This window comes from Balaenoptera acutorostrata, chromosome 7 (genome assembly GCF_949987535.1).
Source record: "Balaenoptera acutorostrata chromosome 7, mBalAcu1.1, whole genome shotgun sequence".
In the NCBI taxonomy this organism is placed as follows: domain Eukaryota; kingdom Metazoa; phylum Chordata; class Mammalia; order Artiodactyla; family Balaenopteridae; genus Balaenoptera; species Balaenoptera acutorostrata.
This window is the reverse complement of record NC_080070.1, coordinates 68,922,062-68,947,164: the sequence shown is the minus strand read 5'-3', so window position 1 is coordinate 68,947,164 and position 25,103 is coordinate 68,922,062. Positions and strand designations below refer to the sequence as shown.

The 25,103-nt window shown below is 36.6% G+C and overlaps 1 protein-coding gene across 11 annotated transcripts in view; it reads left to right on the top strand.

The window, feature by feature from the left end:
- Nucleotides 1–3,080: 3,080 nt before the first annotated feature.
- The window catches only part of ETV1 (ETS variant transcription factor 1), a 95,619-nt gene continuing 73,596 nt past the window's right edge, over nucleotides 3,081–25,103 (top strand). The window contains exons 1-6 of one of the 11 annotated variants that reach the window (XM_007164889.2): nucleotides 3,081–3,344; nucleotides 3,443–3,639; nucleotides 3,774–3,905; nucleotides 4,704–4,791; nucleotides 6,167–6,214; nucleotides 15,499–15,552. In XM_007164889.2, the coding sequence (XP_007164951.1) occupies nucleotides 3,861–3,905; nucleotides 4,704–4,791; nucleotides 6,167–6,214; nucleotides 15,499–15,552 (235 nt within the window). In that variant the 5' untranslated portion in view covers nucleotides 3,081–3,344; nucleotides 3,443–3,639; nucleotides 3,774–3,860. Of the gene's footprint in view, nucleotides 3,345–3,442; nucleotides 3,640–3,746; nucleotides 3,906–4,057; nucleotides 4,244–4,703; nucleotides 4,792–6,166; nucleotides 6,215–6,381; nucleotides 6,736–7,406; nucleotides 7,513–15,498; nucleotides 15,553–25,103 lie in introns of those variants that run through there. The other 10 variants (XM_007164890.2, XM_007164891.2, XM_007164892.2 and 7 more) reach the window with 10 other exon arrangements.

The window sequence follows — 25,103 nt, the reverse complement described above, 5'->3', positions numbered from 1 at the left end:
AAGGAACTATAAAGATTTAAATAGCTTTTTATGCAATCTAAAAACTTTCCAAACTCAGAAATGGATTTTTATGGGGGGCGGAGGGGGGAAGGTGGGCTTTCTCTCAAGAGCTCTAATTTCAAAACCCAAATGGAATTTCAAAATACAAGTAAATAAATGTCAAAGCCTCTTGGCCTCTGCTCTGCCATTCTATGCCTGAAATCCTGCCAAAATGAAATTTTCCATTCAAGAAGGACTAGCGTTTACTAAGCTGATTTTTAAAGACTCACTTTCAAAAGTAGTGGAAACTCTGTGCAACTTTTGATGTTCCTCTCTGTGTATAGAACAGCTGCCTCTGTAGACATTTTCCACAATGGTAACAATTTCTGAAAAACCAATTTTTAGCCCTTCCAATGCTTTCAGCCACTAGGTCTACTGGTTTTTCCCGGCGCCAAGCAGAGAAGATAAACAGCAGCCAAACTAAAAGCTAGTGTCTCACTAAGTATCACGGCACAAAAAGGACAGAAAGAGAAAGGGCAGAAGAGAAAGTGGGAGGGAGGAGGGAGCATGGTCCCACAGTCCACTTGCTAGAGGGAAACATTAATCTCAAAACTGTGTGCTGTTTCAACAAAACTGAGCTGTAGCGAGACTGGCTTGTCTGCTTAGTCACATATCATCATATTCAATTACTGTTAAGATCAAATAGTTAGAAAAGCTGAGTTCGTTTAAAGAATCCAAAGGGAAAATATGGAGCCCCTGCAATACGTAGTCAAATCCGAGGATTAAGGCTCAGCTTCTGTTGGTCAGTCCAGCGTAGGTGGGAAGTAGGGGTAGTGCTTTTGGGGGCCTGTGAAAGAGTGAAGTCTTGGCAAATGGAAACTAAAACTGTCAGCCAGTGAAGACCTGCAGTGTGCCTGAAAGAAGCTTTAAAAAGTTAACAAACTATGGGATAAATCTAAGGTAGGAATGAAAATTACAGAGTGTTGTGAGAAAACTGAAATCCATTTACTCTTTGACAGTCTAAAAGCAGTGACTTGAAGCAGCAAGCCTAAGTTCCTAGCTTGTCCTTAAGGCTTTCTCCCCACTCCTTTATTCTCTTCCTTTCCTCTTTCGCAGCTTTTGTCATATGCAGTGTATGTACCCCGTAATTATCTCTCTGTGAGTCTTCCTTTAATTTCGGACTTATTTTTTTCCCCCCCTCTTTGTTGCTCCCAGACCAAAGCCTCCTTTTCCTCATCTTCTAGTATTTGTTCGTTGACGGAACAGAGAGGAGGTAGCGAGGCAGAAAAAGTTTTGTGGTTTGGAAAACTTGGGCCTTTGTTGTGTCATTTCCCCTGCCCCGCCACGCCCCCAACCACGTGACCAAGAAAGGCCGGAATTTTGTGAATGGAACCGAAAGGTGGCTGCAGGGGCGGGAGAGGCTCCGCCTCTTTTCCTAAAGCGGCCAATCCCCTAGCGGAGCGCTGCGGGGTCAGCAATAAACAACAGTGGGCTGGGAACAGGCGGTAAATTATTGGCTGCCGAGAGAACCTCGCGGGGGCTGAGTCTGAAGCTCCGCCCCCTCCCGGTTACCATCGTTACCCGTCAGGCTCCGGCAGCAGAGAAGGTCTTTGGAAACTGTTGCTCAGGTTACGGGGGCTGGGTTATCCCGGGAGTGCTGGGCGGCGGGACACCCTTGCCGCCTGACTGCACCCTCAGAAAGTACCCTAGAGCCTCACGATGCCAGCCTCGAGGCCAGGCTGTGCCCGAACCCCTCCCCGGCTCGTGTAAATGTGCAGTTCCCGCTCAAAATGCTTGTAGGTGCGCGCCTTAGGACAGGCTGACTCTGATTTATTACTTTCAGGGAACGCACGGTGTGTGTCCTTGCTGTCCACAGTTATTGGGTGTTTCCCCAGTAATAAGTTTTTTTATTTAATATTAAAAATTTTTTTGACCCATGACCTCCATGGGTCCGGAATTGAGCCTTGTGCGTTCACACTCCGGTTTAACACGGCTCCATAACGTTCCATTTAAGGAAGGAAACTTTCAATTAGAAATTAAGAACTGCAGCACGTTTCCCAAAGAGCTGAACAGCTGCCGGAAACATCCTTTGGTCTCTAGCTCTGGTCGCCACCAGGATCACAAATGAATTTCAACACCACTGAGTCCCTGGTCCCATCCCCGAGGCCTCTCATCCCCGGTTGGGCCGAGGCTTCTTAAGTGACTCTTTTCAGCTCTAAGCCCCGTAGGAGGGTCAGGGCAAGTGGTTTCAGAATTGCAGCCCTCACTTTTTAACGTCCTAGTCATTGTCCTTGAAACCCGACGCCCCTCGCCTCTCTCCCCCAACTCCCGGCTCTGGCTGTTCAAAAGCTGGAGAGGAAGTGAAAGCGTCAAGTACAGTAAGTGACACCCTCCGCCTCCGTGTATACATAACAAAAGCTCAGGAAACGTGCGGGTCGCTAGGATATCCGAGCCACCCCAACCTATCCCTGCTCCTCCCCACCTCCACCAGGGACTGGAAACACCTTGTCCCAGTGCACACGTGAGACAAATTTTATTTAAATCCTTTCCCTCACGTAGATCGCTCTGTAGTTCTCCCTTCCAACGCAACCACTCCTGAAGCAATTCCTCTGCTTCCCCCAGGTGCTTTCCCCATAGATTTTACTGTCCCATGAAAGATTTACTTGAGGATGACGTTAAAAAAATAATGTTTTTGATGCGCCATAATGGTTATGGCGGGTGTTGAAAAATGGGAAGAGAACCTGGGCCAAAAACTTAGTGGGAACGAGGCTATAGTGTGAGGTGGGCTCCTTATCAGGTTCAAAGTAGAGGGGCTGGAGATCTTGAGGGAGGGGTGGTGGGAGACTAAGGAGGCACGGTCTTGGTGGATCGCGCTTCGGAGTATATATCTGACCCGAACGAATGTGCTTTAGCAAATCAGCCCAATTAGTGGACCAAACACACCAGTAAGGAGAACTGGCGACTCGAAACACATGGCTTCGGTGTCCCCGAGCGCCTTAACAATAAGCAGCTGGTTAGGACGGCAGTCGATTTGCTCTGTGGCGTTTCCAGGCAGTGGTCACCGCGCCAGCCGGCGGAGCACGGGTATGGGCAGAGGGGCGCGGGAGATTCACGAGCAGGGGCAGCAAGCCTCTTGATTGACAGCCCGAAATCCGATCTTGTGAAAGAGACGCGGAGCCAATGGGAGGCAGCGATCCATCAGTTTGGATTGGAGGCCCCTGGAGGAGAAGTAGAGGAAAAACCACCGAATTGAGCTCTGTCAGAGGCGCTTTCGGCTTCCAAGGGGGAAGTGCTGGGCAATAATTAATGTTTTTATTAAAATTGGAGGGAATTTTTTGCAGCCGTTCTCCTAGCGTGGCCTTCAGGTGGGTCTATCCAACAACTTTTTATGTCTCTCCAGATAATTGCATGGTTGTGGGTTGCAAAAACTATCCTTATGAAAGAGGTGTCTCCGTCTCTTTAGTCCCGTTAGGTGCAAAGCAAGTCTCGTTGATCGCCATTGCTAGTTTTGCACACGTTTGCGAATCAGAGCTGCCCGGGGTACACCGACCGCGCAGGGAAACATCGAGAGTGTAAATAAATACATCGCCTCTGGTTCGGATTTTTGCTACTGCCGAAAATATGTAAATTGTGAACTCTCTTGGCTCTCTTTGGATCCAGGTGAAGGAGGCGGTGTAGGGAGGGTTATTTTTGTGAATGGGACTGTCGGAGGGTAATTAGCTATGCAAATTCAAGAGCTTCATTCATGATTTTTTTTTTTTTTTTAGCCTAAAAGCCATCTTGTTCCCCTCTAGGTTGATAGAAGTCCAGATCCCGAGGAAATCTCCAGCTAAATGCTCAAAATATAAAACACTGAGCCGAGATTTGCGAAGAGCAGCAGAATGGATGGATTTTATGACCAGCAAGTGCCTTACATGGTCACCAATGTGAGTGATCAGTTCGAAAGTTGCTGTTTATAAACTTGACTCCGACGGAGGGGGTGGGGTGGGGAGGAGGGAGAGAATGAGAAGGGAGGGGGCAAGGGGGCTGGGATTGCAGATACTTTATCTGCTTTGTTGCCACTGTAGGGCGACTCTGCTTCTAGAAGCCCAATCTTCAAAATGAGCTTACCTTTCAGTGATTTGGATAAGGCATAGTTTTGTTTTTAAGACTCCTTTTTCTGATTAAAGTGCTCAAGATGAGTGGAAGAGGAGATGGAGGGCAGCAGCAGCTGCTGCTCTCAAAGTTTTTGGCTGGGTTTGTCTGCCACATTGAAAAGAATGAAGTTGAGACAAATGCTGACACTTTTTGTTTATATGGGGTTTTTTTTTTTCATTGTCTCTTTTATATTTTTCATTTCACCACTCTGTTTTTGTTCTTTTTTTAGGGGGGTATCAGAGAGAATAAAATTCACTGTGTTTTAATCTAGCTTTGATCCAGCCTAAAACGACTTTAAGTGTAATTGCTTAATGTTGTTTTGATGTTGAGATACCATGAATATATGACTGATAAATAGTGTATTACCATCGGCACAGGGAAGCAACTCTCCCTGGCTGTTGAGTTCTCAGCATAAGCTTTCACTGTCAAATGAACACAGAAAATGATTATTGGAATTGATACGATGGACTTTTATTTTGCTATTTAGGGAGAAGATCCAGTAGACTTTTGTATGCATGTGTATTTCTATGTGTGTGTGACATGTGAGGTTTACATTCTTTTAAAGGATTTTATCTTTCCCTTTGTAGAATCAGCGTGGGAGAAATTGTAACGAGAAACCAACAAATGTCAGGAAAAGAAAATTCATTAACAGAGATCTGGCTCATGATTCAGAAGGTGAGGTTTGATTTTGGGCTGAATCCCCACTCTTAACCTATACTTCCCACCCTCATAAAGAAGAGAAGCACTTCAGTCTTACCTTAAGAATAATACACTTTCAAATTACTGCGTTTAACCAAGACTTTTATTTGGAGCAATTAACATGATGTGACAGTTTGCATTGAGGGATATTTTATGGCTCTGTCACAAACTAATGCAAGAAGGAAATAAAAACTTAACAGTGACATCCTTCTTTTAATCATTCTTTTGTGTTTAAATACCTTTGTCCATATGGCATACAAGTAATCCCATACACTAAGGTAACAATTTTGAAATATCCAACACAGTGGGGCAAATTAGGCAGCTGTGCACACTGCTTAATTTCTCTTTTCTCCTCTATTAGAAGTTGAGCAATATAAGTGATTGTTTGATTTCCCATCCCCTTACACTAAAACCATATACTGTTATCAAACTTTTCATTGATGATTTTGATGACCACATGGTGAGGCCTTAAAATGTTCAATGAATCATAATCAAGGCCTAATTAGTAATTATAATACCTATTTGGGAAATTGGATTACAGATTCTTTTTATGAACTGTTGGTAGGAGGTCAATATATTATAAATTATTCCAGCCCTATGCAGGCATTCATAATAAACTTACCATACTTAGATTTAATTACCAAAGTTCAGTTTGCCATTTAGATTAGGTATATTGAATTCTGAAACATCCTCAAATCTTCGTATAAGTATAAATAAGTTACACATGCCTCTCCCTCCCCACTATGACAGAATACACAGTTTTGGACTTGATAATAAACAGGTACCAGAGAATTATCTCTCTGACTTTTGTAAACCTATTACTGTAGAAATTTTCTTCTAAAATCTTGTATTTAAAAGTTGTCCCTTTTAGTTTTGAGGCATTGAACTTCAAAACATATAGAACTTTGAGAATTATACAATGTACTGCTACATATTTTATATAAGATTCGTAAGATAGAAATAAAACGTTTTTCAGTCGTTCTGATTTTTCCCCTACTACTGTTTTAGCAATCGTTGAATATATTTAAGAAAGGTTTCTGTGGATGGACATGCCTTTACCTCAGCCTTTTTGAGTTCTAGTGTATGCGTGTTGTTTGAGGTCCCTAAGCTTATTTATTAAGCTAACTGTTAAAAAGGGGGGGAAAAAAGATATTGAGAAGTATTGCTTAATAGGCATCAAAATGGGCAGGATTATTGATATAATTAAGTTATAAATCCTGATTTCTTTTTATATTGACGCCCCTCCTCAAATTAAATTGATCTATAGTACTAATTTCATGACAAACATTTCCATTTAATGTAGGCTAAAGGTTTGCCAATCTTTTGTTTATGTCTTTGACTTGTTTTTTAGAACTCTTTCAAGATCTAAGTCAATTACAGGAAACATGGCTTGCAGAAGGTAAGGCAAAAAATTGCTTTCAAAGGAGGGGAAAAGCAACTCTAGAAGGGGAAAAAAAAAAAGTCCTGAACTTGCTGTCTTAATGTTCAGCCCAATTAATTGAGCTCTAAAAGAGCCACCTCATGTGTCATGCATACATTAGAGCCTCTGATGAGTTTGTCTTCGGGGAATCTGGGACTGCACTACCCAGTGTCATCACAAATTACCAGGAGAAATTGCTTCCAGCTCACAATCACATCTGCTTTTGGCAAGAACTAATGCACCAAGACTTCAAGTTCTAAGCCTCTGTTCAGATTTTAATTGCAATTGATCAGGTTTATATTATTGTACCTCGAGAGACCTCCTAGAGCCAGAACTCAGCTCGCTGTTTCCTTTAGAACAGCGCATCTCATTATTTGGTGTTCTGGTGGAGGACTTTTCTGATGGCAGAAATTAGTTTCTCTGGGTTCATCAGGACGGGATGCTTCAAGATTTAAGTGCAAGTGTCTTCTTTCCACCTTGTTCACAACACAGAACGTTAGGTGTGTATCCAATGCTAAGGAAATCCATGGCTTTAAAATAAATCTTGGGGGGATTGGAGGATTTTAAAAATGTTTTCTGTTTGTTACTATGATGTGATGTTTGTTGAAATTGACCTTTGCTATTATAACACTTTTATTAGGATTTATTTAATATAGCAAGGAGATATTTAAAGGCATTACTTTTATTTTTGATTGCTTTTTGATAAAATTTTGTGTTGCAGTCTATTGTATCTTTTATTGTGAAACTTTATTTTATAGGAACAAGGAGATATTGCTTCAGTACAGCTTTATACAACTTGAGAAATGTCTAATGTTGAGGGACTTTTGTTGGCGTCTATAATTTGAAATTTTTCTTTTGGATTTGTTATACTAAATGTGAAATAATAATTTTATCCTACGATGTGTTTTGTGGGAAATACAAAGAGAAAATTATAGATATTTAGGTATTGAGTATAGTTGTGTTATTTCTGTCTTTGCATTACATGGGAAACATGCAATTTTTGGAACAGATTTTTAAGATGGTTCAAAGAAGAGAGAGGGTCTCTTTAAATGGAACCCAAGCATTGCTGTTGCTACTTTGAGGCAGACTGCTGTGTTTTTTCTAGTGGTCTTGCTTGCAGTTGATCAAGTTGCTGTTAGCATGTAAAATAAGTTTCTTTGTTTTGCTGATATTCTAGTTCTTCCAAAGGGCTTCTGCAATCTTTATAAAGCTTTTAAGTTAAATAGCTTTTCCAGTATCCCTTTGCAAGGGTGATTGTATTTGTATGTTAATGAAAGGTAAGTATTAATGAAAGTTTTAGTTACATTTAAAGGTCATTTTGCTTGTCACTGTAAATGAAACTTATTGCAGTAGATTACTTATTATTGCAACATAAGCCATATATTCAAATGTAACTTTCTCAAGAAAAATCTGCACAGAGGCTCTTGCATGAATTTTATCTGTTAGTTTTGCAAAGTTAAATGTTGTGAGAACATTATGTTTATGAGGGAATTTATTCGCTTATCCAGAATACCTTCAGATATCTATTTTAATTGTTCTGGAAGGTTTGTTGGTTCTTAAGATGTTGAAGTTTCATTGATTCCAAGTCAGTGCACTTGCTGGCAGATTTTGAATGTGCACAGCAACTCTGTTCCTGGAATTTAAAAATGTGGAATCTGTGACAGACTCTTACCATTTTATAATCAGTTTCAGTGCAGTGTTTTACTTTTGACTTGTTTTGTTTCTTTGTCCCTCAGATAAGTGATTTGGTAATTCATCCAAGTTTATTTTAAAACTCTGCACTGAATATTCTTACCCATGATAATTAACTTAACCTGTAAATCAGATCTGAAGATTTAGCTTTATATAAAATAAACCTAGAAAATGATTGATGTATTTGAAAGAACATGGACTTTTACTTAGAAAAGAATTTATAAGCTTAAATAAGTTCAGGAATTAATCCTTGGAGTGTTTTATTGAATACCCAGGTGGGCTCCTATTTACAAACCATGAGTAAGATTGCATTTTAGGATAATTTAAACATTTTTCCAGAATACTTTACATTAATTTATCCTATCATAATATAAGCATAACATTAATTTTATTTTTAAAAATCTAAGAGTAAGAAGAGAGGTGGGTTTTTTAAATTGTCTGTTAATGGACTGCACATTTATTTTTAGCAATTTTATATAATTATGCTATTTGCATTAGCATTTTAACTTATCCCACATCTTGAACAATATTAGCTAAGAAGAGATCTCAAAATTATACTAGTTTATTTGTAGCTAGATCTGTTCATTTATGTTCTTCTGGTCATCCAGAAATTAAAACATTGCCAAACTGGCAGACTATAAACGGTTTACATATTTCTTTTCATAATTCTTTATCGCCAAGAAAGGGACCATGGAATTTTAAGCCATCTTGACCCTTTTTAAAAAGACCATTGGCAATTAACCAAGTTTCTCCCATAAGAATCCCACTGGGAAGTTAAACAGGTCTAAAAATGTTAATAGGCAGGAGAGTCAAGGTAGTCGTAATGTGTCATATGAATTTTAAAAAAATTATTAAAGTCCCTAAATACTTGGGAAATAATATATTGTTTCAGGTTTAATTTATTTTTTTCCGGTAAAAATTTTTATAAGGTAGACCCGAAGTGTAACATGGATTGCTCATAGGTAAATTATTATGGATTATGAAATGTGTTTTATGTCCAAGGAAAAATTTGGATAGATAAGGCAGGACTTATTTGAGGGTGGGGTTGGAACCAGTATTTTCAATTCACTAAAGTGCTCTCCAAAAAATATGCTTCCATTCTTCCACCAAATTTCTAAACAGGGATCAAAAATATGTTTTTGAAGAATATAACTTTATATTAGTATCACTTTTGAAGTACTAACACTGCAATTTTAAGGTTTTTTAACATATACGCAACGATTTAAAATAATCACATCATATTCTGAAAAAAATTGAAAACGTAATGTTCTCAGTGACCACAGTAGCAGTTAAAAAAGTGAAGAATGTGCTTATTTTAAATTTTGCCATAGCCACTGTATATTGTCATTTTACTGTGTACAACTCTTTATTGATTCTTTGACTTTTGAATTAGATTGCCACTGACAGAAAGGCAATTCCAATTATTTGATCCCATGAAATAATGAGTTCAAATATCAATTCTATCAACATCCTGGTAACGTCCTGTTTTTATAAGTGGTGCTTTAAGGAAGGGCGTCCTAGAAATTCATAGTTAAAATGGAACCTTTTGTGTGTGTGTGGGGGGGGGACAGAAATAGAAGGATGTAAAATTGAGTTAAAAGAGGATCACATTCTTTTAAAGTTGCTTGTTAAAGTTTACCTTTAACACAACTTAAAGAAAAATAATACATTTCATATGTATCTAATATAAATACATACCAACTTTTGAGTGTTATTTTTGATGTTGGTCTAGGTGTCCTTGAGGTTTCTTTTCATCAGTAATATTAAGGAAAATTGTCGACAGTGGTTCGCTGCCATCAGGGTAGAATGTTTTTCAATTGTGTTGTAAGTCAAGTTTCATGCTGCCAGGACACTTGAGTCAAAGTTGTGCCTCCAAGAATAACCTTTCTGCACTAAAGATTATTCTTACCTCATGCCCTCATGCCGATAAGCTTTTTTCCTTTTGTTATATGTGACCTTCTATTAATAGTCAGGTTTGCTGAAAAGTAGAGATGTCATTCTATCTCCTCAGTTCACTTTAGTGGCTGACACTAAATTTATAATCAAAATCATTTGTTATGAATTTCCTCAAATAATATGTGCTCTTGTTACTCAATATACATAATGCCACCCATAATACACAGTAGTCATAATGTACTCATTTTTATTTTTTAAAAACTAGACTGTTTCTTTTTGAAACGGAACATAAATTGGGTATGTACTCACGATTTTTTTTAAAATGTGAGGCAGTAAGGAGAAAAGGCTTTAAAAACTACATTATTTTGTGTGGTTTAAATAAAAAAGGAATTGAGAATTAGGCATTAAATTACAGAAGTTCATACTATTTCTTAGACTTGAGCAAGAGTCATTGTATGGGGGGAGGGGGGAGCTACTATCCATCTTTTTCTTGTACCAGGAAATACTCTGAACTATGAAACAAAGACTTCTTGTTTGGACTTGATTAAAGGATAGCAGGTAGAGTAGATGTATTCTATTTCTCAACATTTATTGGAAGTATATAAATGCATTTTCATTTAGGGTCTATTTGCAAAATAGAAAAATTTGTTAAAAATAGAATTCGGATTTGGTGTAGCCTAGATATCGGTTTTCCAGAGGGTCCTAATACATGTTAATGAAATATTGCTGAGCTTTTCTAATTCAGTTACAGAAAATGTATAATTTCTTGAATTTCATAATATAACTTTATTTCCTTTGATCTGTGCAAATTGTAATTAAAATAATAATAATAATAATGATAATAGTAATAGAAGTCAGACCTCAGTAGCATTAGAGAAAATATATGGGTAATAACAACAGCTCTGAGCTACACTTAAGTTTTCAAGCCTCTCTATAGGTTAGAGTTAGGAAATTGAAGTTGATTTGAGACTAAAGACAACTAAAACTTACTGTTTTCTTTCTTTTAGAGCATACAGAAAGAATGCCTTTATCAATATTAAAGATGTTTTTGTCATGGGGAAAATGCCCCCTTTTTTCATCTGTTTAAATGTATTTATACTTCTGCATTAATTAATGCTTATACATTGGTACAATCATTTTAATGTTAAAAGCGATGTGGTATAAAACCAGGCTTCGTGGCGTCATGATTATTTTCTTCCATGGCCTGAAGCTTCATTTTAGGATTAAACAAAATACGACTGTGTGAAGGTTGATTTTCTTGTTGTTTTACTTTTATTTAAAAGAAAATTTAAATTTCTTTAGAGAAACTTGTTTCTTAACCCTGTGAGAGTGAAATGCTACTAAGTTCAGCAATAAACTATTATAATCTTAAGATAAAAAGAGCATTTGAATAATAAGCAAGAAAAATAAGGTATTTCTTTAATGGTTTGGCTTTTTTTCCCCCTTCCTTCTTTCCTTCCTTCCTTCCTTCCATCCATCCGTCCATCCATCCATCCATGCGTCTATCTTTACCTCTTTTCTTTTTTCCTTCTTAGTTTTATACATTCAAGTTTCTGTGACAAATTACCCTATAAAGCAGGATGGGTTAAACATATGTAAATACATATATGGATTTAACTTTGTCATTTATTTAAACGTGTACCTTAATGGATTTGAGCTGTATTTGAGACAGAGCAATAAAACTGGTATGTTTATACTGCAAGTTCAAGTTGACTTGCTTTAGCTCTCTGGAAGGGTGTGACATGAAAAGATTGCGGTTGGGCCCCATGGCTCATGCTGGACTGTGTTTTTGTGAATGGAGGCGGAACTCCAGCTCTGCCTGCTCGTCTGGAGGAATTGCTGAGGAGATCAGCTGTCTCATTCACGGGCAGAAAGAATGACTCATACATCTTCCGCCTTGTTTGGCTCCAGGTCATTGTTACAGTGGATAGAACTGGTTTTAATTAAATATTAACCCCTTTTCAACTTGACATTTGTTTCAGTTGTAGTTTTTCCACTTTTTCCCTAGCTTTAAAAGAAAACCTGACAGGCGCCTGGTTTGTAAGAAAAAGGGGGTTTTTACTTGTTTGCATCCAAACTTAGAAAATATTTCAACACTCACCTTTCCTTAAGTAATGATTATTACTTTATTTGAAGGTTTAAAATAAGCACAAAAGACAGACAAACTCTTGTTTAAAAATTGTCCACTCCCCACCCCAGCCCCGCCCAAGAAATGTTACTTAAGAAAGTATATTAAAATTCAAAATAAGGGTTAGTGATTCTGTGACATCAAGATTGTGATTAATATTTTCATGGGTTTCTTTCTCATAATATGTATTGCGATGTAGTAGAACGAGAGAGAAAGAGAGAGAGAGAGAGAGAGAGAGAGGAGAAACAACTTTGGATAATAATCTAGGTAAATAGCTGAGAGTGCAAATACTTCCCTTTTAAAGGCGAAGTCCTGAGACTTGATGGCAACTTGTCTATTAATGTGTGATGAACTGATAGAAGCGCTCCAGCTATTACCAGTAAAATCCACATGCTTCATCTTCTTGAAAGCCTTTTATTGGTCTTTTGGTATATACTTTCTCTTCTCCTTTCGTACTCCTTCCCCTTCCTCTTTAATTACAGAGTGTGGGGAAACATTTTCATTCCCCAAAGGTGATTATTCCAAGCACAGTTTATTATAGATAGCAGTGAAAAAACTAATTTATTTTTAGGTTGGCCTCTATTGTTAATTTTCCACTTTGGAGTTGGTATGGCTTGCCGCAAATTTTCAGGAAGCTGTAGTTTGCTACTTCACAGAATTCCCCGTGAATGGAGGGAAAAAAAGGAAATGTACGATACGAGTGTGGCAATACTTTGTCATATTTTCCTTGCCCAGATCCAACTTGTGTTTTTCGTTAGCTGCTTTCCTTTGACTCTAACTTGAAGTTAGAGGTAGACTTCAGCTTTTGTCTATTTAAGTAGCATGCTGCTTCATTTGGTCTATTCAGTGTCTTAAGATTAGCTTCTGTGAAAATGTGAGTCATATGTTTTTTGTTAAAATTCTGGAATATGTTCAGGCATAAGTGTGAAGTATTTATTCAGTATGTTAAGAAGTTAGAACAGAAATAGCAGTTCTTATTCTTTTTTACAAAATTGTTGGTATGTAGCTATTTTCTGTATTTGTGAGGTATAACTTCTGGTTTCTTCTCCTCCTGAAGTTTTGCCTCCCCAACTCCCATCTCCCAACATACACTGCTTATCCATCATCGATTTTTACGCCTTTCTTGCAGTGATATATATCATTGAATTGCAACTTTGTCTTATGATAGTAAGAAAAAAAAGGTCTGGCCTTTGGGACAGTCATACCAGCATATTCTGTTACAAATACATTTTTGTTACTCACCCGCTATTTTTAACTATTCCTGTAAAGGGATATTACGTTTCTATTAGATTCTTGTAAATGTTGGCTTTTTAAAAGCATAGTAATTGCTGTGGTTGATAATTTTGCATCTCAGTAGTTATCTGGGTTTAGCTGTTAATTTCAAAGGAAAACCAAAACCTGTGGATATGGTGGGGAAAATGTGTAAGATTTGATTCTGTCTGCCCGCTGTTATTTATTAAATAGATATTAAAAACATTTTTGTAATTTTTTTGGTGAAAAGACTTATTTTAATGGATACTCCTCCACTTATAATTTGTGAGTCTTTGAGAAAAATCAGGTTTACTGTACTGTCAAAAAAATGTTTATAGCTAAGAGAATGCTAATGTACAAATTTTAGCTGCGATTTTGATCCGTCTCCAATATAATTCATTAGAAGTAATGATAATAAACTTGCATTGTAATGATTTGAATAGTACTTCGTGTGTGAATTGAAAAAAAAGGGATGGGTGGTGGAGGTTTGGAAAGAAGAATATAGGTAACGTTTCTTGAGTATATGATGTTGTGTCTGGCGTTGTGTTTAGACTATTCCATTTAATCCTCATGAAAAACCTATATTATCACTATTAAACTGATGAGTAAAATGGAGTTCAAAGAGGTTAAATAATGTTACACAGTTTACACAGCATAACATAGAACAGTGATTTGAAGTTTGTTGGCCTTTAGTTAACCTTGGTATCAGGTATTAGTGGAATCGGAAGAAAAAAGCACCTCTTCCTCCAGTACAGGCTGATCAAATAGGTATCAGTTCTAATTTGGAAAAAAGTGCTTAATTTGTTTGGTTTCCTTAAGTGGCAGAGGATGGAATTTGTCTTCAATAAACTTAAGTATTGGTGTACAGAAGAAAGTTGTTAGAAAATAATTGAATGTCAAACTGCATATGTCTTGGTAATAGGCAAGATTATCATTTGTTCCGCTCTTAATAATATAACATAAATTTTATTCAACCAAATATTCGTTTTTTTAAATCCTATTAAATAAGCTGATACAACAGACATTTTAATTCTATGTATGTTGTGTTCCTTTTTTATATAGAATTTTTAAAATGTAGAATTTCTTTTTATATGAATTTTTTTTCCTAACTCAATTACCAGCACAAAACTTTTTCAACAAAGACTGATTATGTTAATAAGAATTCCCCATACAAAATAGGCACTTTTAAAAAAATTAATTGACATCTGTTTTAGTATGACTTGATTGGATAAAAAGTTTCACTATTAGATAGTACTAGTAAAGTAATACTAGCTAATCAGGTTATAGCGAAAGTTAATTAGGATGATAACTCATTATAAACCCAGCTTTTATGTAGTTTGTGTGTAAGTGTGCATATTTGTGTGTGCAGATGAAAGCTCATTTTTGTAATATGTCAATTTGGAATAGGTTATTTTGACGTCTAAATTAACTGTGATGAAAATATTCTAGAAGTGAAAAATATACTTGTGTTTCGATTGCCGAATACATTAAGTACTTGCTCTTCAGAATTTTTTTCCTTTCCTAAAAGTAGGGTAGTCATTTGACATTAGGACTGATGAAATAGTGATATTCTTTTGTTAGTGCTAAATAGTCAGCTGGAAAATATTTTGCATGAAAAGATGGAGTTTGTTTTTATTATTTATTATTTTTATTATTGTGACCATAATCATTGAGATATAATATTTTATTCTATATGACCAAAATCAATGATAATCTTTTCATGTAAAAAACTTTGTCACATATTTTGGCCAAATTTAGGGCAAACGTTTTTAATTATGGTAGTCTAATTGGCAGTAGACCGAACATATCAAAAGCAGACGTTTCTAAAAAGCAGAGGGATATGTGTAGTAATTACACATCATTTGAAAGAATTGTGTGGTTAATTTAAATGGGCCGCTTAAGCACCGGCAGTAGGTGAATTGAAATACTTCTTACTCCATTCTTGCAAAAACAAAAAACAAAAACCAAAAAAAACCCCACTGCATCTAATGGAATTCCTGTAGCTTCTTTTATTTTGCATGTTTCTTTTATTTCCATGTGGCAGGTGAAATTCACAGGGATTACAACTGCCACCATTTTATTTATGACATACGTGTTTTCTGCTTGACATTGATGATGGCTTCTATTTCTCCTTCCAAATATTGCTGTCAATGCCATTTTAAATAGGAGCTCATCGGCAAATAATCATAGGTTTGGTCTCAGTCTAAAAAGCTCTTCCATGAGAGATCTTACTTGACATTCTTTATGCCTTAGCAGTTTCTCTCTTAATTTTGTTTTCATTTCTTTTTTTCTTCAGCTCAGGTACCTGACAATGACGAGCAGTTTGTGCCAGACTATCAGGCTGAAAGTTGTAAGTATAGTATGACTCATCTCTTGAACTTTTCTTTGTCTTTGTTTCCTGCTTTTATCCTTTCTCTTTGGTTGGTTTCCACTTCCAGTGTCTTTTCTTGCATTGTGTCCGTGCCTTTTTAGCTTACAGTCATGAGGTGATTGTATTTGTCAGGTTGTGACATCAGTAGAACCCCTGTAGGATCTGAGCAGAGCTTAGGAAAACTGATTGGATTGAAAGAGGGTTCTGTTCTCTATTTTGTTGATATCCTTGGAGAAGAAACAGGGTGTGATCCATGAACGTGCAAGTGTTTACTTCCAGCTTTTCAGTATGTTCAGCAGGAAGAAGTGTGTGTGCTGATGGGAGACGGTCAGTAGTTCAAATCCTTATGAGATTTATTGTATAACATAAAAATCTTAGACCACACATCCTCTGGCTTATTGTATTATTTTACACTCATGAACTTTCACCTGCTTGGATTTAATTTTTAGCCTCATTATCTGCTTCCTGGTTGCAGTCACACAAATGCAAGTAGCCATTGGCTTCTCTTAGGATCCCTTCTGTGTTTCTTTCCCCGAGCCTTGCTCCAGGGCCTGTCATAGCATGCGAGAGGAGTGATTCAGGGGTTCTCCCCTCCTCTAATCGCAGAATGAGCATTTTGCCTGTATCAACATAGTTGCCTCGGGGTTTACTTCCCATATTTATGGTTTGCCTCTATCAGCAAACTGCAGCTATTGACCTGAGGTGTGAATAGTAAAGAAAAGGGTATAAATGCCATCCTGATTATCAAACTGACCTAATACATTTTTGTTCTTTTAGCACCAATTAAAGCTCTAACTTGTTTCATTTTTCCAAGCTATTGACGGTTTCACAGGAGGCAGTAGCAACAGCAACAACAGATGCTTAATACCTTACAACTTATCAAACCCATATTTTCACACCTAATATCATAAATCTAACACAAATACCTACGTTACTTTGAGTAATAGATGTTCGTGTGCAATGTTTTCAACTTTTATGTTTGGTATCTTACATTTCCCAGGTGTCAAGGGTTGTAAGAGGTTTCTTCCAGATTCTCTCCCGTGTTACATATTTTAGTTCGGCGTCATTAAAATTTTTTTTTCATTTGTGGTAAAATATATATTACAGAAAATTTATCATTTGAATCATTTTTAAGTGTGCAGTTCGATGGCAGTCACATTGTTGTGCAAATATCAACACCATCCATTTCCAGAACTTTCTTATCATCCCTACTGAAAGTCTGTACTTACTAAAAAATAACTCCCCACTTACCCTGCCCCCAGCACCTGGTAACTGCTGTTGTATCAGCTTGATTTTTGATCTGAAAAGAGAATTTTCTGTACTGTTTGATATATTTATTAGACATAGGATTTCAAGAAACCTGTTCAGCTAAGGTTTAGACCTTAATTAGAGACTCTTAGAAATTCCTGGAAGGATGATGGCTAAGGATGACAGCTGGGCAAGGTCTCCCTTTCTTCAGTAAAGTGTGGGAAGAGAATGGTCACATTTCCACATGTCCCTTCCTGTGAGGCACTGGAGTTTTTTCTAAAAACTAAACCTGTCATCTGAGTGGGAGAGTTAGTCTCATAGAGTCATTTTATATCTGAAGAAATTGGTAATGATTTTAATACTCTACCAAATGCCTAAAGGTATTTTTTTACTCCTTTTCTTATTTGCCCTCTTTTTGGTTTTTCGTATTCTTGATTAATTCGTCTCCTTGAACTCACTTCTCTAGGTTCACAGCCTATGATTTTTTCTTTCTTTCTTTATTCCTTTGATTACTCCGCTTCTCAAGTCACTCATCTACTTTCCCTCTCTTTCCCAGGGTTCTGTCCCCAGACCTTTCCTCTTCTTTTTCTTGTGCCATGCCAGCACAGTCCCACAGAACTTTCTGCGATGATGGGAATAATCTCTGTCTGTACCGTTCAGCATAGGAGCCACTAACCACATTCCTCATTGAGCACTTGAACTGTGGCTAATGGGACAGAAGAAATTAATTTTTAATTTATTTCATTTTTATGACTTTAAATTTATGTGAACACATGTGGCTATCGGCTACTGTGGTCAGCATGCATCTGTCGAGCTATGTCTCCTACGTCGTTTTCTCTCGTGTGGGTCTCCAGCCTGTCCCTGTCTACTGAACATCTAATGTCCCTGATCCACCACTGAGGTCCTTGTGCAAATAAGAAAAACGCAGCCCCTCGGGACTCGCCCCCCCCCCGCCCTCAGCTGAGCATCAGCATAAAATACCATTTACATAGCACCCCCAGTTTTCTTTTTTTTAAAAAATGGGGCAGAAGGAAAGAAGCTTTTTTTAAAAAAATTAATTAATTAATTTATTTATGTATTTATTTTTGGCTGTGTTGGGTCTTCGTTTCTGTGCGAGGGCTTTCTCCAGTTGCGGCAAGTGGGGGCCACTCTTCATCGCGGTGCGCGGGCCTCTCACTGTCGGGGCCTCTCTTGTTGTGGAGCACAGGCTCCAGACGCGCAGGCTCAGTAGTTGTGGCTCACGGGCCTATTTGCTCCGCGGCATGTGGGATCTTCCCAGACCAGGGCTCGAACCCGTGTCCCCTGCATTGGCAGGCGGATTCTCAACCGCTGCGCCACCAGGGAAGCTCCCCCCAGTTTTCAACGTGATGCTCCACTGACAGTTCACTCTCAGCGAGGCCAGTGGTGAAATCTTTACTTTTTTTCTGCCCAGTATCTCTCTTCAACTTCTGTTGACTTTCTAAGTTGATGGCATCACCAATCCAAGCTGAAAACCTTTAATTTATCTTCAGTCCGTCCCAGTTCTTTACCATTAACCTCCCTTTGCCTACCAAGTTGTTAATTCTACGTCTCAAAAGTATCTTAATTTCATGGCTTCGACTCCATTTCTAATATTTCACTGCCTTAGTTCACACCCACGTTCTGCCTCCACGGAACTTGTGAATCAGCCTTTCTGTTGGTGTTCTTGCCTTCAGGTTTCCCTCCTTCCAGTCTGCTCTCTGCAATGATACTAACACACAGCCGTGTGACCTTGTTAACTTTCTCTTTAAACTTCTTTCAGGACAAAGTCCTAATTCTTTAGCTGTAAGGACAGTGTTCTATAGCCTGGGCCTTGGCTGTCTTTTCAGTTTTAACTCTTGCTATCCCAGCACCCTGTGTCTCTCTGTTCTCTAAACTTGAGCCTTTCTAATTTTTCAGTTCGCCGAACAGAGTGAGCTCTCTTATGCCTCTTTACCTTTGCACGTGTTCATTTTGCTTTAAAATTTTTTTTAATTTTGCTTTGCAGTCTGGTGTACCTCCAACTCCAGACTCAGCAGCGAGTTCACCACACTGAGGTCTTTCTTGACCTTTCTTTGCATCCTTACCCTGCAGAGTTAGACTCTATAGCATCTTGTATCTTCTGTTTATTATAATATTTTAGATACATGTCAGTAAGGCTGTGAACTTCTTGAGGATTAGGAGCATGTCATAGTCAGTATGCCTGGCATGTTTCAGAAGCACAATAAGTAAGGTTGTTGTCATAACCGTGATCAGCTTCTTAGTGCTGATTTTCCCCTAAGTATTTTCGAAGTCCTAATTCCCTTCTTAAGGTAGAAACGTCTGATCATGTCTTAAAGCATTATATATAGTGTCCTTCTGGAAAAACATGCTAAAACCATGAATGTTTAGCCAAGCACTTTCAGAATGCTGAAATTTTATTTTACTTCAATTAGTGAATATTTACAGTTTAACAAATATGGCTCTGGGACTTGTGAATAAAACGCCTAATTATAAAGGGAAACCTATGAACACACGTAAAAATAAATCTGAAATAGTCTAATAAGAAGAAAGTGGAGGTGTGATTTATTTTAAGTTTCACTGACTTAAAGGACTATTGTTCAGATGATGGTGACCAGCTAATTTCAATCTTCACTGAGGATGGAACAAGAGGGAAATAATTTAAAAAGAGGAATAGGGCCTATGGATTAGAGTCTAAAGAGCATTTCTGGATGGAGAAGTTTATCAAATATTGGAATTGAAAGGCTATCTTGTCTCCTAAATGCCCTTTACAAATGTTTGATACTTGTCTGTCTGGAAAAGCTTAGTGGGGCATAGGGGTCCTATCTCTAGGAATAGAAAGAAACTCTATCCCCTCTGTGTGGCCCGTCTATAACTTCTATGGGGCTATTTTTTTCCAATGGGAATAATCAGATTTCCTTACATACCTCAATCAAATAAAATGCTTCTGTTTTTGCTTTTATTGCTTTAGCCCTTTGGTAAATGTAGGTTAGGAGAATGAATGGCAAGTTTCTGCCCAGCACTGTATTACAGAACATACATTCGACTGTAACGTGTATAAACATACGTAGAAGAGTAGTGAACAGAGCATTCAAAAAAATCTGAAAAATGAAATTAAACCATAACACTGGGGTATTTCCTAAAAATTTTCCTGAGCATTTCTTGTTTTTATTTATAAAGTTTTTATGTTGGAAACCTGGAATCTTAATGATGTCATGCTATAGTTTGGTAACCTTTGAAGGATGCTGACGTTTGAAGCATGTATAGACATTAAAAACAAATGAAAACAAACAAAAACATCATACAAGCGCATCCTAGGAATTGAATGGAGGCTAGGAAAACAATTATGTGGCTCAAACAAACTGTTTCTTAGAAATGAATCTTTTCAGAATTCAGACACTGTGGAAAAAGATAGAATAACTTTAGGATACACTTTAGTCCGGAGGATGTAGAATTATATCTCTTCAGAATAGAGAATTAAAAGAGTATTTAGAATAATAGATGAGCCTTATCTATCCAAAGTAGATACAAATTTGTGTATAGACTGAATTTTTGTAAATCATGTGTTTTAAATTGAATACATCAGTAATCTTATATTTTAAATCATATACTTTAAATTTAGTTATACCACTAGTCTTTTAAAATCTACCAGCCCTCATTTTCTTCATTTACAAAGTTGTGTGTTACTATTTTTCTAACTTGTTCTTTTCCATTTGATTACATTAGTTCCTTTCCATGTTTCCTCTACAGTGATTCACATGATAGATGATATTCACATTTACATTTTACATTCTCCCAGAACATTCCCAGGGGTTTAGCCAGGGTTATGCAAAATTCCCAGTAGGATAGATCCTTGTAACTCTACACGTTTCTTTCACACCCGAGAAAGAACACTGGAAGGCAAATCAATTAGAATGATGTCATTAAAGGAATAATAACCTTGACTCTTCTCTGATATATTTATGAAAGTAAATATAAAAAGTTTGCAAATTTCTCTACTTTAACTGAAGTTTGTAACACAATACTAGTGACCCATTCTGAAAATAATCAAGACAAACCAGTGTGTGCGGACTCGAACTGTTTAAAGCCATTATTACACGGGTGGTACGTTGTCAATGTAAATGAAAGTCATAGCTGCACTTCATCTTCTTAGGAATTTTTTTTAAAAAGAATAGCACTTGGGGTGCTTTTTGCAGTGAAGTGGAGAAAAAAAAATACCTTAACAGATGCATGTTACAAATCTGCTTCTGAAAAAAGCTGAAGTTAGGTCTATGCAGACCCTGACTGAATAATTCCTTTTATATTAACATGCGTTTGTCCTGGGTTGGAAAGTTCCACTTAGGGTTTGTGTTTCTTAATTTTCTTTCTTTCTACTAAGCTACCTTCCCGCATTCTGTTCCTTTCTACACAGACAGTGAGTACTTTATAAAATTTACTTTTTGTTGCTAATTTTGAAACCTTTCTTACCTGATTCATGTTTTGGATGTGACTGGTCAGGAAGATTTTGTCTTTTATTTCTCTAACTGCTTTTACCAGAAGGTGAGCACACATTCACAGAGGAATTCCGTTTCTGAGATTTGAGGAAATGAGTTTGTTACTGTGTTTTGTCTTCTTTTTAAACATTTTTGGAGGTAAATTTAAGCATGTCACTGTCATCAGACTTAAACTATCCATTTCAAGGATGAAGTGTCTTCTGCCTTTCTCACCTGGGATCATACGTATGTCTACGATCTCAGGCATTGCCAGTCCTTGAAGGTTGATTCCTTTGTGTATGGTTTTTGTTGTGGTTTTGGTTGTTTTTGGTCTGTTTGTTTTTTCTTTTTCTTTCTTTCTTTTTTTTTTTTTTACAGTTTAAATATTTTATCAAAGCAATATATTCATAGAGTAGGAAAACACAAGTAAGATCATTCCCCATTTTTCACAGTTCTCTTCTCTAGAGGCAACCATTTTTTTTTCCTTTGTAGTTGGCTCACATACTAAATAATGTAATTGTACTGCAACTTATTGATTTATCAGTTTTAGGGTTTTTTTGTTGTCCTGTTCAGATAGATAATCATTTTGGGTAAGTTTAAATTATTTTCCTGAAAGTCACCAGCTATGTAATTTTACATGAGTCCAGTAATCTTATTCACACTTGAGTCTGAATATGAATTATTTGGGAAGCTTATTCAAATGCAGCTTTATGGTCCCTATCTGTGAGAGTTTGACCATTTAGGTCTGGAATTGGGCCCTGTAATTTCTAACGAGCTGTTAGGTGATTCTGATGCAGGCCTTCCAAGGAACACAACGTTAGACATTTTACTATCCTGTTATTTACTTATTTGTAGAATAAAGATAGCAGCATCAATTTTTTGCAATTAAGTTGTAAGATGGACTTGGCTATTCATACACAATTCATTATGTAATAGATACAGTTTCTGAAGATGTTATTAAGTAATATATTGCCATCTTATTGAAATATACTAGGGAATTAAATCTATATAAAAATGATACTGTTGAAGTGGTTTCTTCATTTTTATCATTTTTACTTGAGTTATTTGTGTTTTCCAATTGCAAAGACTATTTTCTACTTATTTTCTCTTACCTTTAGCTATAAGAAAGTCATGGCTGATTGTAGATCCCTGTCATCCTTGAATCAATTCTACTTTAGAAGGCTACCTAGTAAATTGTGAATTTTCCCAATCTGGTTAGAGAGAACCAAGCATTGGGGGCCCCATCCTTTTCCATGTACATTCATTAGGGATTCTTATTATTAGATAGTCTACTCTTCCATTGGTAGTGCACATCTGCCCTATCTATGCCAGTTTTGAGTCCAGCAGCCACATTTTCAGCAAAAAAAATTTAATTTGGTGCTTGATTGTTTCACAAGGAATGTAGTTTTCAAACCAAAATAGAAACCCAGTGAAAAATAAGCTGCATCTTGCAATAATTTTCATTTTAGATAACTTCCCAGGAATCCACGAAGTTTTAGAGAAGAAAGAAAATCTAAATTATACACCTTGGGCCTGTTTTCTTAATCTGTATTTACTTATCCGTAAAATGACAAAGAAATAATCTCTCAGACCCAGGCCACGTTGTGATTGTGACTCTTTTTCCACGCTCAAGGGAAAAAAGGAAGGGTAACATCTAAATATGGTAAATGCTTGCTTGAATTTGAAAGTGGACTTTAGAAAAAACATAATTAATGGGGAAATGTATAAATAGAAATGACAATAAATTACTATGTACTATAAGTAAACAGTTGGATCAATTTTATTAAGATCTGCTCTAGAAGATAGATCCCTTTCACAAATTTTGGTTCTACCGGTTTATTCTTCATAAGGTAGATAGTTCAGACTCAGTGCCAAAGTGAAAACCAAAAGACAAAGGAAAACAACCCCACCTTCCAAAAAAAATTGGAGTTTGTTGTTTCCTTATAGCTGAAAGCTAAAATTATGTATCTCAACCCAAGATTTTAGCTTTTTGTTTCCTATTCTATTTATCGTTCTTTGATTTTGCCTTTAGTATAACAAATTATCCTAGAAATTAACTTCAGAAACATGCTCAAAGGGAGTACGTCAACAAATGCTTTCCACTTAGCCTGCCTATAATTAGTAACAAATTATTTTTGTTAATATAATTATTAACAAAAATGAAATAATGAAAAGTGATCTGTGCCTTCTTTGGTTGAACGTTACTCAATATTAAATAAGTATATCATTATGCAGTAACTGGATTTATTAGTCTGAAAGCCAAACAGTATTTACTGGAAAATTTAGGTAAGGGATGAAGGTGGAAAAGTATTTGCAGAACCAAAGTTATGTTCTTTGTTCTAGTATTTTTAATATATACACAGATACATGTATATATTGATGAATAAAAAAAGCAAAAACAACATTTATTAGTATTTGCAAATAAAGCCAAAGCAGTCATGAAAATGAGTACATTTGGGGGCCACTAAATTTATGTAAATTCATGAAATCAGATATAAAGGACAGATGAAGCGATAATCTGAGCTAAACTAGTACATGAGAATCTTTATGTTATAATTGTATGTTTAGTGTTCTTATGGGGTTTTATTTATATCATTCTTTTTTTCCATTTTTTCCCTTTTATAACATTAAACGTCTACTTAATATGCATAGTGCTTATTTGCTTCTGTCTGTTAATGAATTTTCTCCCACTGAGAGTTTGTGCTGTGTCTCACTAAGTAAAAATGGTTGGTTTGATGTGGTTGATTTTTAAATCTAATGAATTGTGCCCCAACAAGCACTACTTTGCTTTGGCATTAGCTGAGGCTTTTGTTAACTCAAGAACGTATTTATCGACAATTTATCAGGAGTGGCTAGATTAAAAATCCTACTTATATAATGTCTGATTAAAGTTTAAGAAAAACTACTTTTGTGTGCTAATGATTTTGTATGCCATCTTTAAATCTTATTTAAATCTAAGGTTAGCAAAGTTCATTTTGCCATAGATGCTACATTGTTAAACCGTTCAGGTTTGTTTCATAATCACTCCTAGTTGTTGAGTTTACAGTGCTTTTAAGAGCGATTTTTAGATCCCATGGAAGAGGTTTGAATTGTGATTGTTCCTTTATGTTTTATAGGGAAATATTATATTCATATTTCTGTTTGCAAAATTGGAGTGCTATGTATGCTTACAAATGTGAGCCATATCCATTATCTTCATTTTTATTATTTAAAATATGAATAATAAATCTTAGTAGTATAAACATTTTTATTTTACTTATGAGATTTTAATTTAACTTATTTACTGATACATATGTCTATACAGTTGTATATTAAGGATGCTAAGTAAGTTTTATAAGACACTAAAAGTTTATTCATTCAGCAAATGTGTTTTGAGCCTATTATATGCCATGCTTTGTTCTAGGCATTGCTGATACAGTGGTGGGCAAACCAGAAAAATACCTCTGCTCTCATGAAGCTTTTGTTCTTATTGCATGTAACTGATAAAGTCTTATTCATCCCTTGTTGAGGGATGTGAAATTGTATCGGGGTCAGTGTGTATTCATAGTCATTGTCTGTTCAGATTCTGATCTATTATGTTCTGAAGAAAATGTACTTAGGTGTTTTTTTTCAAATTTTATGTTTATTTCCACAGAAAGCACTCTGTTTAAAGGTGTAGCCACTGGATTTCCCAGTGGATGATTCTCTGTGTTCATACCTCTTTAGCCTAAGCCTAAATTCCTGTGATGGTTGACTAAGAAGAATATTTTACAGCTTTTTAAAAATTATGTACTCTCATGTTAATATTGGGTTGGCCAGGAAGTTCGTGTAACA